This window comes from Gopherus evgoodei, chromosome 8, assembly GCF_007399415.2.
Source record: "Gopherus evgoodei ecotype Sinaloan lineage chromosome 8, rGopEvg1_v1.p, whole genome shotgun sequence".
In the NCBI taxonomy this organism is placed as follows: domain Eukaryota; kingdom Metazoa; phylum Chordata; order Testudines; family Testudinidae; genus Gopherus; species Gopherus evgoodei.
This window is the reverse complement of record NC_044329.1, coordinates 54,916,245-54,933,097: the sequence shown is the minus strand read 5'-3', so window position 1 is coordinate 54,933,097 and position 16,853 is coordinate 54,916,245. Positions and strand designations below refer to the sequence as shown.

The 16,853-nt window shown below is 45.5% G+C and overlaps 1 protein-coding gene across 1 annotated transcript in view; it reads right to left on the bottom strand.

Moving 5' to 3' along the window:
• Nucleotides 1–2,082: 2,082 nt before the first annotated feature.
• Nucleotides 2,083–16,853, bottom strand: part of TDRD5 (tudor domain containing 5) — a 32,762-nt gene continuing 17,991 nt past the window's right edge. Inside the window, 6 exon segments of the mRNA XM_030574000.1 lie at nt 2,083–2,651; nt 3,440–3,656; nt 10,480–10,608; nt 11,015–11,224; nt 13,033–13,206; nt 15,222–15,377. Coding sequence (XP_030429860.1) covers nt 2,395–2,651; nt 3,440–3,656; nt 10,480–10,608; nt 11,015–11,224; nt 13,033–13,206; nt 15,222–15,377 — 1,143 coding nt within the window. The 3' untranslated portion in view covers nt 2,083–2,394.

Sequence of the window (16,853 nt, the reverse complement as noted above, 5' to 3'; positions counted from 1 at the left end):
ACTCAGTAGCATCCCAAGGAGGCCAGTAGGCATATGGATAAGACATTGGTGGCCAGTAGGTATTGGACCAAGAGCCTGTCCCAGCTGTGGGACACACACCGATCTCAGCATCAGTGGTGATCCAAATGCAATTTCTGGTGCCTATGTGACAATGAGGGGGAGGACAACCCCAAGCAGGATCTTGAGGATTCCTGGAGGTTTTCTGGTGACAATGTGGGAGACACCCCAACAGGGCAAATGGTCTGACTCATCTGAAGCCCATATAGGGGCAGCATCAATGCCAAAGAGGAACAGGGGATCAGCACACCAGTGGTTCTGAATGAGACACTATTCCACCCAGTACCAAGGCAAAGGGCTGTACTGAACTCTAAGGGATCTGCTACCAAGATGACTGTACCAAAATATACACCAGTGTCAAGGGGGCTTTTGGATCAGGCCCCACATTGGCCTCCACTCCACAATCTGAGGCCTGGGAGGTGTGAACTATGGTACCAATGAACTTGGCAGCTCTGCAACACAGCTGAAAGGTGCCAAAGGCACAATGGAGGGTGATGCGGTAGAAGATATGGCACCAAAGTCCTCTGGAACCAGTGGAGGATCTAGGACTGAGAGGCAAATCACGTCTGTTGCAAACAGCATGCAGTCAGCCAGCACTGGTGCAGACTTCATCAGTACCAGACTTTATAGATGGCCTACAGCTTGAACCTGAGTCAATGGTACAGGCTCTCACTGATCTCGGCATGGTACCAGGGAGCAGTCTGACAGATCTGCTTCATCCCACGTGCTGGAGGGAGTACGGTACCAGTGACCACTCCCCTTAAAAGATGAGGAGTTTCCCCAAACCAAGAAATGGTCCTAATTTGTTTTATGGGACCAATTTCTCACCCTACCAGAGAAGAGTGAACGACTGCTCTTCCTCTTAGAAGCCCAATGTGCAGCGACGTCACTTGGCAAATTCGAAAGTGACTACCCTTGGGACAAGGGCCTCTGTGCCGAAGCGAGCCTCATGGCCTGATCTAGCAGGTGCTACTTCAGCTGCAACACTCTTGCCACCTGAGTCCTCTTTGTGAGCAACTTGCAGATGGGGCACTTCTCTTTAATGTGTCCTTCACTGAGGCACAATAAGCACCTCAAGTGGGCGTCACTGTTGGGAGATGGCACCACACAATGGCAGTGCTCAAAACCTAATGAGAGCATCACAGACAGCAGCCAACTGCTCTAATACTATACTCACAGTGAAATGAAACTACTATATACATAAGACAAAGTTCTCAGAAACAGAACAAAAGTGTGAAGTGAAACACGACAGAGCTCAGACTCTAGCCACCGGTGGTCAGAAGGAACTGAGGGCCTTGAGGCAGCACTGCCTTTTATAGTCAGGGGAGGGGCTAAAGCTGCAATGGCACAAGCGCCACCCCTACAAATATTGCTAGGCAGATCTCTCTGGCTCCAATGCACGGAGGGCATGCATACCTAAGCTGAATACACAGCTGCATCTACTTGAAGAACCACTATATTTTAACATTATGTAGATCGGGGTTCTCAGACTCTTGTACTGGTGACCCATTTCACAAAGCAAGCCTCTGAAGTTGACCCCCCCCCCATATATCGAAAACACTTTTTTATATATTTAACACCATTATGAATACCGGAGGCAAAACGGCGTTTGGAGTGGAGGCTGACAGCTAACGACCCCCCATGTAATAACCTCCCGACCCTCTGAGGGGTCCTGACCCCCAGTTTGAGAACCCCTGACGTAGATGCAGCAAGACAGTGGGGCATGAAGTAGGCCGTTTACTGGTTAGCAGTGCTCACCACAGGCTGAGTGGCTGACTTATGATGTGGCCAGTAGTTGTACTACCAAGAAAAGGATTGTGTGATGGATCAACTGCATTTAAAAAATCCTTACTCACAGTAAGTCATACATTGCGACGCTCAAGGCAATACTCGTTTGAGGGGAAGTGGTTTAGAGGTGAGGAGAAAGAGGTTTTTGGGTTTTTTTTGTTTGTTTTTTTAAAAGATGGTCTGTTTCCAACATGCCAAATCTGACCCCCCGTTTCCTTCCTCCACCTTTTGGAAACTGTTTATACATGCAACATAACATTGAAACACAGTTCAAACCACTATATTAAAAAGAATACAGTCATTATACAGCAGTACAACAGAAGGATTATAACCATCTCCACTGAAAATAAAAGCAACATTTATCCTATACACACAGGCATGTCCAAGGAGACCCTAGGAGGATGAGTAACTCTTATGGACAAAGAAATGGTACAGGAGAACCAACCCCTCAAAGGGCATCTGCTTTGTTTCTCCACCTTGTCTGATGCAGTACAAGTGGATTAGACTCCTTTATTGAGAAACTATACAGCTTGGGGTTCCTCCTCCTCCTCATGTCTCCAACTTTCTCAGGACAGCGAACGAGTGAAAAAGGCCATTGGAGGTGGCCAAGCGTGCAGCAGCTCCCAATGCTGCGGTAGGTGAGCTGCGAGGGACGTAGAGCTTCTGGGAGACCTGGAGCTCAGCAGCTAGAATCAGGGAATTCTGATCCTCAGCCCTTCGGTTACTGCAGTTGTTACTGCTACTCAGTGTGATAACTTGGGTCCTCAAGAGGTCCTCATTCTTTACCGTCTCTGGCATGACTTCCCCTGCATAGTAAATGAGACAAGGGTAGAAGGATGGTCTAATGGATAGGGCACTGGACTGGGACTCAGGAGAACTGGATTCTCAGCTCTACCACAGACATACTATGCAACCTTGGGCAAGTCACTTATTTTATCCTGTAAAATGTGGATAAATATTTCATTACCTCAAAGGGGTGTCGTGAAGTTAAAATCAATTTATGTTTCAGAGGACAGACACATGGGAGCTAAGAGGGATTTAGAAAGAACAAGGGCTTCGTGCTCTCTCATTTTCCATGGTTTTACATGAAATCCCTTAAATGCCAGGAGATGAGAGTCCATTTAATATTGGGAAACTCTAACACTTGAAACAGACAAGCAAAAATATTTAGGATAAGGGCTGGACAAAGGTAACAGAAGAAAAATATCTAGATACAGCAGGGAAATGAACCAAGAGAGGAATAAACCTCAATTCAAGTTCATCCCCACAAAATACATATGAATCCACTTCTCTGCACATGGGGCCAACCTGAAGCATTGCATCAACCCACAGTCACTTACTGACATCTGTCCATTGCACCAAGAAGCCAAGATTCAAGGTCTGTATTTGCATACACTAGTGCCCTAGCCCCAGGATTCCTTAGCCCAGCTTCTGACTGTAATGGACTTCAGACAATACCAAGAAACACCCACCAGTGCCATTAACATAGTACCAGGATCGCAGAGCTAGGGCCAGCATTCAAACTGAGTAGTGGAATGCACATTACTAATACCCCTTCAGTTTTCACAAAACCACTCAGACAAATCCACAGTACCATTCTGCTTCTCCAAAGATACAGGTGCTGTTGTAAGTGAGGCAGAAGCAGCTGGTGCTGTAAGAAGCTGGACCTTGTTAAGAGATATTTTGTTCTGATCAGTCTCCAGTTGGCTAGGCTCTGCTGAGGGCTGGGAACAGCTTAGGGAGACATAAAACTCTTCCAGTGACTTGGACAAAACAGCAGGATCTGATAAATCTCCAAGGGAGGCTGGTGTCTGAAATCAAATATAAAACAGAGCAGACAGCGAGGTTAGTGCACCCACAGTTCATCAGCTGTCCTGGTCACCATATAGTTAAGCATCCAGACATAGCTGGAAAGGAATTCTAGCAATTGCATTTTCGGAGTTTGTTTTGGGTTTTTTTGGCCAATTGCACAAAATCAGGGCCAGAGAGCAGCACTTCCTCCGCATTCTCCAAGGAGGGTGGCTGCTTATTGCAACGTACAAAATTCCATCTCTGCTCATGTCTTAATAAGATATTAATGGTCTGCTGTAAAAAAACCCTCATAGTTCTTGAGCTGAGAGAGGCCCCAGGCACAGCAAGACTGACAGTGACAGAGTGAGCACAAGGCAGTTTGGACTGAGATTGAGTATGCTGCTCAGTCAATTTTTAGCTTCTAGTTTAATTCACAGATCTGTACTGGGACTGATGTTTGTATTCACTAATTTACTGGAAAAGGGGAGGATAGGAAAAAACTTCAAGAACTTTCTAACTATAAGGATGAGTTAATGCACTGGCAGAGGCTATCTAGGGAGGCTGCGTAATCCCCATCCTTGGAGGCTTTTAAGAACAGGTTAGACAAGCATCTGTCAGGGATGGTCTAGGTCACTGGTTCTAAAACTGGGGGTCACAAGTGGGTTATGTGGGGGGTCGTGAGCCCCGACCTCAGCGTGCAGCTGCAAGTTGCGAGCCCCGACTACTTCTCCAGGCTGTGAGCCCTGACGGCAACGCATGGCTGCGAGCTTCGACCCCTGTATCGAGCTGTAGGACCTGCGAGCCCTGACCTGGGCACGCAGCTGTGAGTCCCGACTCCGACTTCCCATGGGGCTGCAAGCCCTGAACCCAACCCTGGCCAGGAGTGGGGCTGCGATCCCTAGGCAGGAGTGGGGCTGCGATCCCTGAGTACGACCTCTCCATGGGGCTGTGAGTCCTGACCCCAACCCTGGCCAGGAGCAGGGTTGTGAACTCCAGCCAGGCATGGGGCAGCGAGCCCTGACTTCGATCCCCCATGGGGCTGCGAATCCCGACCTCAACCCTGGCCAGGAGTGGGACTACGATCCCCGAGTCTGACCACCATGCGGGGTTGCGAGTCCTGACCCCAATCAGGAGAGGAGCTGTGAGCACCAACCCTTGTACTGGGGTTGTCAGGTGGAGCCCAGCCATGCAGAGGGTTATTACTTGCTTCAGGTCATTAATTGCTGTCAAGTATTAAAATAAAATCCTACTTAAAAATAACTTTTCCACTTATATTTAATTTGATAAAAATGTGTTTTAGTCTTAATTTAAAAACAGTGAGAAAAGGTAAATTCATTTTAAAGCAACAGAGTTTAAATTTAGTATTTAACATAGTGTTAAATATAAAAAATGCGTTCTTAATTTCTAAGGGGGGGGTCACACTCAGAGGCTTGGTGTTCAAAAGGGATCACCAATACAAAAAGTTTGAGAACCACTGGTCTAGGTATACTTAATCCTGCCTCAGCATGGCAGGATGGACTAGATGTCCTCAAGATTCCTACATTTCTATGAACTGTAAAATGACAACATTTACAATAGAAACAAAAATTTTTTAAGATAGTCAAAGTTAGACATGACTGTGGGGAGCTCTTGAAGTAGTAAACAAACTAGGAAGCATATATATGGACAGAAAGGAAATTCAATATTGACAAATGCAAGGTAATGCACATTTGGAAAGAATATTTTGAACTGACATTGCTCGGTTGCAAATTAACCAACCACTTGCGAAAGACATGGCCATTGATGTCAATAGCTCAATGGAAACCTCTGCTCAATATGCAGCAGTCAACACATGAGAACAATCCATAGTGAACTGGAATAAAGCACAAAAGATCGAAACCCTCAGGCTCCAGACACAAGCCAACTAATAACTGATGGGGGACTAGGAAGAATCTTCTCCTAAGGGAAATTTTTTCCATAATTGTCACTTAGAGTTTCTTGTACCTTCTTCTTGTCCGAGATCACTGTCAGACAAGATACTGGACTAGATGAACTGTTCTACTCCAGTAAGGAGATGCCCAGGCTCCTAAAGCCACATGATCAGCTGTCTAATACTTGTGTAGTTATGTCTGAGTCAGCATATGAGGAACTCTGCATTCTCACATTATCCATTCTGATCTCCCCACCTCTGCTTGCACAAGCTATGTTGTCTGCTCTTCTCTCATTACCTTAGTGACACTTTCCTCACCCCAACTTCTTTGCTCTCACAAAACCTCACTCCATCTCCACCCCAGGAAAGCTTGTATCTTTCCTACTCCTAATTTCTTCCAGCTCTTCCCTTGATCCTCTCAAATCTGGTTTCTGATACCCCACTAGAACGGCTCTCATCATGGTCACTAACCACCTCTTCCTTGCAGTTAATGAGCTGTAATAATGCACAAAAAACTTGTAGGTATTTGATCATTCCTGATCCCTCTGCTGCCATCAACACTAGAACAATCTATGCCCCTCCACTATTCCTGCCTCTTGTCCATCCCAAACTCTGCATTCATAAATGGTCATGTTAACTTATATCATTAGAACAGGGGTCAGCAACCTGCGGCACGCAATTTTTAATCGCATGCTGCTACCTGCCGGGGTCCTGGCCCCATTCAGCACCTGCCCCCCCAGCTCTCTCCTGCGGGGGCAGGAAGCAGAAGCTTGGTCTTGCTGGCAGCCAAGTTCCCCCCACCCCTGCTTCTTCCCCCAGCGTGCTGCCTTCCTGCGCCTCATCCTCTCCTTCCCTCCTCCGATCAGTTGATCGCCCTTGCGACGGCGAGGGGGAGGGGAAGGGGAAGGGGAGGAGAGTCGCAGCATGCTTGCTGCTCCAGGGAGGAGGCAGAGAAGAGGAGGGGACGGACAGGGCCCTGGGGAAAGAGGTGGAATCTGACATATCCCCTCCAGCCCCCTGCCATGAGCCACTCATGCCAGGGGGCCGGGAGCAGCCCCACAAGCCGAGCACCCCAGCCCTCTGCCCTGACCCTTGCACCCCACCCACCCACACACACCCCCAGCCCTCTGCCCCGACCCCTGCACCCTCGCACACACACACCCAGTCCTCTGCCCCGACCCCTGCACCCTCACACACACACACCCAGGCCTCTGCCCCGACCCCTGCACCCTCACACACACACACACACACCCCGCCCTCTGCCCTGACCCCTGCACCTTCACACATACCTAGCCATCCCACAACCTGACTCCTGCACAGCCTCACACACATCCAGCCCCCGTTCTGACTCCTGCACCCCCTACACCCTATGCCTTGACTCTTGCACCTCCCCACCACATCCCCATCCCCACCCTGAGCACCAAACAGGAGCTCCTGCACCCCCTCCCCACCCACATTCCCACCTGCACCCCAGTCTGGGGCCCCGGCCACCAGCCCCGCTCAGTCCGCAGCCAGTCTGAGGCCCCAGCTGCCGGCCCTTTGCCAGCAGGGGTCCCACGGGCCCCGCTCAGCCCGCAGCCAAACTAGGTGAATGGAACCCTAGGCCGGCAGCGCACCAGCAGCATAAGATCAGCATTTTAATTTAATTTTAAATTAAACTTCTTAAACATTTTGAAAATCTTGTTTACTTTATGTACAATTGTTTAGTTATATAATACGGAAAGAGATCTTCTAAAAAACCATTAAAATGTATAACGGCACATGAAACTTTAAGTTAAAGTGAATAAGTGAAGACTCTGCACACCAATTCTGAAGAGTTGTTGACCCCTGCATTAGAAAGTCATTATTTATTATTCCATTTAAGTATCAGCACTCACTTTGTGCCCCACGTCCCACAAGTGATCCTCCCCAATCTTACTATTAAGAATCCTGACTTCAATCCCCTAACTCAAGCAGTAAGAGGCATTGGCAATATTGACTAAGCAGCTTCAAATAAATTCAGCCATAGATGCACTTATAAAGTTGTTAATATAGAGCCTGCTCCTCCTCCCACTAAAGTTAACTGTAAAACTCCCGCTAAGTTCCCTGATGCAAGATCAGGTTCAGTGTGAAACTACAGAGTAGATTTTACAGATTTCCCTACCTACAACAGAACTGATCACACCAAGAGTATGCCAGGGGAAAACAAACAGCCAGAGAGTCTTTCTGTGGAAGCTGACAAACACTCTCCACGATCAGGCCAAAGCATCACACTAATATAAAGCTGCAGAGTCTGGATTGCTAACTACATTTATATAATATAACAATTCTTTTCTGGGTTCTTTCATTGCCCTCTTACCCTTTATCATCATCACTGGCATACATGAAAAGGAAGGGTCAACACTGTTGACTAGAGAGACGAAGCACAGACAGGAGATATGTACACTTCCCCACAGACTTCTGTAAGAAAATCTAGATTTACCCTGAACCCTTCAGCTCACTCCTGCAGATCACAGAGTCTCTATTAGCAGAGACTGCCTATCATACCAAAGCATGGTATGTGTGACGGGATCACAGAAACCCCCTGGGAGCTGCCAGCTGATGTGCCCAGACTACCTCTGCTCCTGTTTTCCCTGTCAGCTCAGGACCCCAGCACCCTGTCTTGCTGAGCTAGACACTCCCGTCTGCTCCAACGAAGACCTAGGGTCTTAATTACTTGCCCCAAAACTGTAGGTTTACCTGAAAGCAGTTAACAGAAGCGTGCTTGCCTTTAACACCCAGATGCCCAACTCCCATTGGGGTCTAAATTCAAATAAATCTGTTTTACCCTGGATAAAGTTTATACAGGGTAAACTCATAAATTGTTCGCCCTCTGTAACACTGATCGAGAGATATGCACAGTTGTTTGCTTCCCCAGGTATCAATACATACTCTGAGTTAATTAATAAGTAAAAAGTGATTTTATTAAATACAGAAAGTAAGATTTAAGTGGTTCCAAGTAGTAACAGACAGAACAAAGTAAGTCACCAAGCAAAATAAAATAAAATGTGCAAATCTACGTTTAATGAAACTGAATACAGATAAAATCCTCACCAGTTCCAGAATACTCCCTTTAACAGGCTAATCTCCTTTTAGCCTGGGTCCAGCAATCACTCACACCACCTGTAGTTACTGTCCTTTGTTCCAGTTTATTTCAAGTATCCTGGGGGGTGGAGAGGCTCCCTCTTTAGCCAGCTGAAGACAAAATGGAGGGGTCTCCCAATGGTTTAAATAGACTCTCTCTTCTGGGTAGACACCCCCCCCTCCCCGTGTGTAGAATCCAGACACAAAATGGAGATTCAGGGCTTGTCTACATCAGAAAGTTGCAGCGCTGGTGAGGGGGTTACAGCACTGCAACGTAGGAGGTGTACACATCTGCAGGGCACCACCAGCGCTGCAACTCCCTGTTTGCAGCGCTGGCCATACTCCCGTTTTGTCTCGGGTGTAGAGGATCCAGCGCTGGTGATCCAGCGCTGGTAATCAAGTATAGACACTTACCAGCGCTATTCTTGACCTCCGTGGAATAAGCAGGTATCCCAGCATACCTTAGGAAGCCTCTGGTAATCAAGCTGGTCTCCTTCCCCGGCTTGCTCTCGCGTTCCCCGAACAAGCAGGTCTCCTTCCCTGCGGTCTGCAGGGTGGTTCGGGGAACGCGAGAGCAAACCGCGGCGAAGCTGGTCTCCTTTCCCGGTTTGCTCTCTCATTCCCCGAACCCCCGAGCAAGCAGGTCTCCTTCCCTGCGGTTTGCAGGGGGGTTCGGGGAACGCGAGAGCAAACCGCGGCGAAGCTGGTCTCCTTCCCCAGTTTGCTCTCTCGTTCCCCGAACCCCCGAGCAAGCAGGTCTCCTTCCCTGCGGTTTGCAGGGGGGTTCGGGGAACGCGAGAGCAAACCGCGGCGAAGCTGGTCTCCTTTCCCGGTTTGCTCTCTCGTTCCCCGAACCCCCGAGCAAGCAGGTCTCCTTCCCTGCGGTTTGCAGGGGGGTTCGGGGAACGCGAGAGCAAACCGCGGCGAAGCTGGTCTCCTTTCCTGGTTTGCTCTCGCGTTCCCCGAACCCCCCTTGAAGCCGCCCAACAGCGCTGCAGTGTGGCCACATCTAACACCACTTGCAGCGCTGGTTGCTGTAAGTGTGGCCACTCTGCAGCGCTGGCCCTATACAGCTGTACTGATACAGCTGTAACAACCAGCGCTGCAAAATTTTAGATGTAGACATGGCCTCAGAATCACATGGGCAAGTCGCATGCCCATGCATGACTGAGGACTTGCAGGTAGCAGCCATTACCCACATGCTACTTATAAGACGTCTACCTGAGGACGTTCAGTGGATTGGAGTCTTCCAAGCTCTTTTGTCTGTTAAGTGCTTCCTGACTGAGCACTTAACTTGCATATTCCTTTCCCAAGAAGTGACCAAATGTTCTAAGGCTACTTAGAAATCAAGCAAATATACAGCCAATGTTCATAACTTTGAACACACAAATGGTACCTGCATACAACTAGGATGAACATAACCAGTAGATCATAACCTTTACATAGATGTGTTACGTAGCATAAGTAGCAAAACTCTATTCCAGTTATATCATACATACATTTATAAGCACCTCTCCCCATAAAGCCTTATGGGGTACACTGTCACAGCAAGGTTCTCTGGTACAAATATACTGAATGAGAATGAGACATTACATTTTGTTTAATGTTACTTGCTATAACTGGATTAATTTGGGAGGCACTCAGACAAACTGGTGGTGGGCACAAATGTAAGAACCTAGACACAAAGGTAGGTGGATCATCTTAAAACATTTGTGCCTCATTTGGACTAAAATTTCAATTTAATAAAGACCAAAAAAATATTTCCAGAAATATTAAAATAATTTAAAAACAAAAAACACACCATTATGCCAGGCCAGAAAATGTGTACTTACCTTCAGCCCCTCGGTGGGCTCCAGGACTTCTCCCAGATCCCCCTGGATTGGGTATTTTGACTTTTCAACTACTGTCCTTGTCATGTTCACATGATCCAAAGTCTCTTCAGCAGCAGCAAAATGCCCTACCTAAGACACTCAGTACAGTGAGTATGGAGAGGAGAGAAAGCGGGAAGGGAAGAAACACATGAAAAAATCTGGCAAAAAGTGCAACCAAAGATCGATTATTTAACCCTTAATTGAAAGTGGACTTAAACCTCTCATTTTATTTCCAAATGAAAAACTTTTCAGGCACACAAAAACTTGAAGTTGTTGGTGTAGGAGGCCAGCAAGAAAGGAGCCCTGAAATCACAGATCTGGACAAAATGGAGTATCCCTTCGTACACACTTCCGCTTGAGGGTATTGGCCAGGTTTCCCCATTAAATCAGCATATGAAGCTGAATGTGCATCATGCACAAGATGTTTAAATCCCTTTCAGATGTCACCATGGGGCATTTGTCCATTTCCCTCCCTCCACGAAAGATTAGAAGTAACCTGTTGCAGCTGCTCTTCGCTTTGCAGGCTCTGATTCCTTCCTTCATGGCTGGAGGTCTGGCTGGAAGATATCACAGTATCCAATTGCAAGGTGTCATGGCCAATACCCATCTGCTTCTGTAAGGTTTGCAGAGGCAACCAATTTTCATCCCAGATGTCTGAGATCACAGACACCGGCTCTAAGTATGGTATATCCAGATGAAGACTTTCCTTTAAAAAAAAGCAACTAACTCAAGTTGATATTCTATAAGACTATGTGAAGAACCTAGAAACCATTTAATAAAGGGCAGAGAGTGGAACTTATCTCTCCGTATCCTTGTCCATCTTTCCATTTTCTAAATACCCCTCTTTATTTAGCCTCAAGAGTTCAGTGAGGTTTGATAGTTACAGTGGATACCGCTTAATAGCAATTCTAATATTAACAACTTCCAGTTAATAGGAACATATGGCTAGGAATCAATCTCATCCCACTGACTTTAAAGTTCTTGAGACTTGCATTTTGGCAACAGGCATGTAGCTTATGGCAACTTTTTGAGATGCCTTCCCTGGCTACAGATCCACAAGCTTGCCTGCAGTTGGGAGAGGAGGGTACAGACAGGGCAGTAACTGGGAGGGCCGCTGCAGTCTGGATACAAGGCTTTTCACAGTTGTCATTTATTGAAGGTTGTTAGTAAGAGGAGGGAAGGATCGTGGGGCTGCAGCCAGGGAAGGATGCACTGGGACATGTTGAGCCTGGTCCCTCAGATCCAGGGCAGGGTGCTCAGCATGTCCCAGTGCATTCATCCCTGGCTGCAGCCCCGCAAGCCTTCCCTCCTCTTACTAGCAACCTTCAGATAAATGACAACTTTTTACTGGGAACCGAGTGGTTGCTAATAAATAGAAGGTTCATAGAATATCAGGGTTGGAAGGGACCGCAGGAGGTCATCTAGTCCAACCCCCTGCTCAAAGCAGGACCAATCCCCAGAGAGATTTTTGCCCCAGATCTCTAAATGGCCCCCTCAAGGACTAAACTCACAACCCTGGGTTTAGCGGGCCAATGCTCAAACCACTGAGCTATCCCTCCCAAAGCACTTATCGCACCACATAACCCTTTGCCAAATGATACGTATAGCAGCCTGTAGCAGTTTAAGAAAGAGTCTGTGCTAATACTTCACTGCACTTATAACAGAGCAGGAGAAATTTGGAAGTTAAGAGGAAAAATTCCTAGGCTCTAAGGAAGCAAACAGACTCAATCTTCTCCTAACTCAAGTGATATGACAAAGCCTTGACCAGTAAACCAGCACGCCATATTAAGTCAAATCAAAGCTAATTAGATGTGTCCATGCAGAGGTCTACACCAATTTAACTAAATAAATTAGAAAAGTGATTTTGATTAAACAGAACCTACTGTACTTTAAAATGGACAGAAAAGTAATAGCATGTTAAGTCTGGAAGCTTTTAATACAACAGAGACTAGCAGCATTTCCGCAACACCATTCTTTGTCCTAAGATATAGAGTTCCAGCATTTTGCTCCTTTCTGTGGATGAGCGGAATACTCTGATGTATAGAATCTGGTTTCTTGGGAGGTTCAATTCCACTGTTTTCTTCTGCTTGCATTTAAACAAAGTGTATGCTAGTAAGTTAACACTTATTTGCTTAAGAGCATTCTTCTCCACTAACACTAGTTCATAGTGTTATCCCTAAGTCTGTAAAATTTCATTGCCAAAACTGTTCCTATTCTAATACCTTGCCACCACCTGTAAGTATAAAAATTAACCACCTTTGCAAATATCTCCTGAATAACATTTAAAGTTTGCAGTTTTATTACAGCAGTTTTAAGTTGTCACCAACACTTGATTCCTCTGGGGAGCTCCTTTCTAGGTCTTATTATTCCTTACCCTTCATTGCAGGTAAACACGTTTGCAAAATGCTTTTTGGAATTGCCCTAGTCTTACTGTCAGCTGCAAGCTGATTAAGGGACAGTCTCAGCTCAACCTCAATTAAGTTATTCAGTATTGGAAAAAAAACCCAACCTCACCTGCATTTCCAGTTTTGGCTTTCTGGGCTCTCCATTTGGACTTTCCTGCGAATTTTTGTAATTTTTGCCTTGTGAGTCCCATGAAGTGAGAGAAGAATTCACAGAGCAGGCATGTTCTTGTACCCTTCCTTCAGGTGCTAAGCACACTGCATCCTTCTGGTCAACCTGAGATCTCTAGAAAGAGAACAGCAACTTTATTTCAGCTCAACTGTACATGGTTGGGCTGTTTATTTTTAATTCTGATTTTAAAATATTTATTGTATTTGACATAAATGACTGTACAAAAATATGTAGAACCATCCACCCAGTGAACCAAAGACTCACCCATAACATCTATTATTTCAAAAGAGCATAAGCAAAAGTAGTAAGGTACAATTCTGCACAGTACATGTACAATATTTATATTGTGCAAGATAATGAACTATAAGATTCCAAATGCAGACACACAGCTCTCATTCTGCTTGAGAGCAGAGCATGATCATTTGTTATTTGTATTAGAGTAACACCTATAGGCTCCAGTAAAGATGGGGGTCATTGTGCTAGGCACTGTGCATGGTGTTTAAAACAGGATGCTTAGATTTGTTACACTAGTTTTAAATTAGTTATATTATGAGAGATTAAAAAATGGTTCCTAGAATACTCAGGTCAAGGAACAATTCAACATCTGGGTACCACATTTTAGAAAAGATGTGGACAAATTAGAGAAAGTCCAGAGAAGAGCAACAAAAATGATTAAGGGTCTAGAAAAACATGACCCATGAGGGAAGACTGAAAAAATTGGGTTTGTTTAGTCTGGAGAAGAGAAGACAGAGGGGCATGGTAACAGTTTTTAAGTACATAAAAGATTGTTACAAGAAAGAAGGAGAAAAATTGTTCTTAACCTCTGAGGATAGGACAAGAAGCAAGGGGCTTAAATTGCAGCAAGGGTGATTTACGTTGGATATTAGGAAAAACTTCCTGTCAGGGTAGTTAAGCACTGAAATAAATTGCCTATGGAGGTTATGGAATATCCTTCACTGGAGATTTTTAAGAGCAGATTAGACAATTACCTGTCAGGTATGGTCTAGATCAGCATTTCTCAAACTAGGGTCCACAGAATGGGGTCCATGGGCCCTGCTGATCAATTCCTCCTCCACTCTCCCAGGAGAGGGGACAGGGTGCGCTTGGGGGAGGGGACAGAATCATGTCCAGGGCCATCAGCCCCACTGATCAACTCCTCCTCCGTCCTCCCAAGCTCCTGCATGCCAGGGAACAACTGGGAAGAGGTGGAGTGGGAGTGGAGCCTTGGGGGAAGAAGTGGAGTAGGGTGGGGCGTGGGGCTGACCAGGAAGCTTGGGAGTCTACAAAAAATTTTAAATCAAAATGGGGGTCCTTGGGTTGCTAAAGTGTGAGAACTGCTGGTCTAGATAATACTTAGTCCTGCCATGAGTGCAGGGGACTGGACTAGATGACCTCTCGAGGTCCCTTCCAGGCCTATGATGCTATGATCTACTCAAAAGGTGCTCAGATGCCCTGATAAAGTGTGCCACAGAAAAGCCTGTAAGAAAGAAATAGACAAAATTGGTTTATAAATATTTCACCACTCTGTGGCCTAATGGATTGACAGCACTGGACTGGGACTCAGGACACCGGTTCTATTCCTGGCTTGGCCACTGACCTGCTGGGTGACACACAAGTCACTGTCCCTCTGTGCCTCAGTTTTCCCCTTTGCAAAATGGGAAAACGATGCTTTCCTTTTTTGTAAAGTACTTGGAGGTCAAGTGCTATATAAAGAGCTAAATATTATGATGAAGGTGAAAGCAAGTGAAGACACAGGAGATGAGAAAGGGAAAAGTCTGAAGTCAACACTGATTCCAAGATACAATATCTGAACTCAAGAGCCAAGTAAAGGTCTGAGTTCAAAGGGTAAGCAGAACAGGCGTCTCAGAGCAAAGAGGGCTCTATACCTAGAAGTTTATGGAGTACCCAAGTGCTGTCGAGAGACCAGACAAGCAGGCAGGAAAATAAAAGATTAGGGCAAGCATTAGATGAGATATTTGTGTCCCATCTGAAACATTTTTATTCTTAGGCACCTGTTTGCTTTTTTATGCCACAGAGTTAAAACACCGTGTACCAACCCACCAGAGTCTCCCAACACAACAGCTGTTTTTCATCTTGTCTTAGACACAGAAGAGCTAAAAACCTCCCACCTGGGCATATGGTTCACTCTCATTCAGCTCTGGATTCAGTGCCCTGCTGATTTCACAGAAAGATTCCTGTTCCTGTAAGGGAAGGTCTGACCCTGATGATCCATCATTCGGACTGGGCTGCAGGTACAATTCTGAGGGGTTCTGTTCTATGAACCCCTATTAAAAATAAAAAACAGTACAGTACAGTCAATAAAGTGTGTTGTAATTAACAGAAAATGAAGAAAAAAAAACTAGAGCAAGATTTTGAAATGGTTTTCAAACTTCAGCAACCTGCTACCCAACTGAGTGGGAGCTAGTTTGAGAGCTGTCTGGACACTGGCAGAGTCTGCCTTGTTTCAAAACTTTAAATGGTTTTCCACAGTGACAGGACTACTCATCAAATGATATCTAGACACAGCACATGCCAAAAATGGCAAGGCTTCCTGCCACAAGATTTACTGCACAGCATGCTGATTAAAGCAAAGGATACAAGGCCCCTGGGTTTTGCCTGTTACTGATACTTGAAATAGTGGGATTTTGTTTACAGTTCTTGGTAAAACAGTGCTGACTCTCACTTTCAAATCATGGTGTTGGCTGTTCTTAACTATATTATACTTATACATTTTTACCACATTGTTTAACAGTCTAGGCCCCTTTCTAAACTATAATCTGGTGCTGGAGCATAATCCATTTAGTGTGGAACTGTAGCGTAGGCCACTGTACACTTACCAGGAAAAAAAGTAAATCAATCACACTAGCATCTTTACCCCTAGATCTGTGTATAAACTCAGTATGCTGTAATTTGGCTTCAGCAGCCAGTGCAGACAAGGTTGGAGATTTACCTCTTGTAATTCACCTTGTGCTTCAAGCAAATCAGCTAATTACAGCTAAATCACCTGAGATTGATATTTCCAGAGCAAAAGTACCAAAACTGCATAACAGTTTGATTTCTTCATTAACAAACATAAGCACAAAGCAGAAGACTTCCAAGCAGACCTCAAACTAGACAGTAAAACCTCATCAATTTCAAACATCTAGAACTAAATGTTCTAGTTCACTTTTCTGAGCGAATCTTGTGCTGTTAAAAATGATAGACTGACAGAACTGGTGAGAGCCAGCCATAGAAAAGGCATGTATCTTATAGGCAGTTGCACCTGTGTACCTTAATCCTGCCCTGTAACACAGGCTCTTCACTACTATCCCAGTTCTGGGCTGCTGTTGAGAATGTCTACAGTTCTCAATCTATTTTTTCCATATTTATAGAAGGTCCCTATCCACAATACATGAATATAGAATAAATGATAATAAAATATCCACATTAAGAATCTCCTAAACCCGGATTAGCAAATGTAACGAAAAGAATCCTCTCTTCTTCAATGTAACATCAATGGAGCCCTGGCAGCTTTTCAAACAACTGTGCAGCAGAGATGGAAGCACACATGAACCCTGCAGCACTACACAGTGGTGGTTAGGTGATGACGTTCAAATGTCTGATTGTGCTCAGGCTGTGAAAACCTGTTTAAGATAAATGTGAACTTAAGCTTTATGAGATAAAGGACTATTGTATTAATATACTGCACCAATAGACTCCTCTCTGGGATAAGTGACATTTTAAGGTGCACTGGAAGTTCCTGTTGCGTTTCCTTTTTGTTA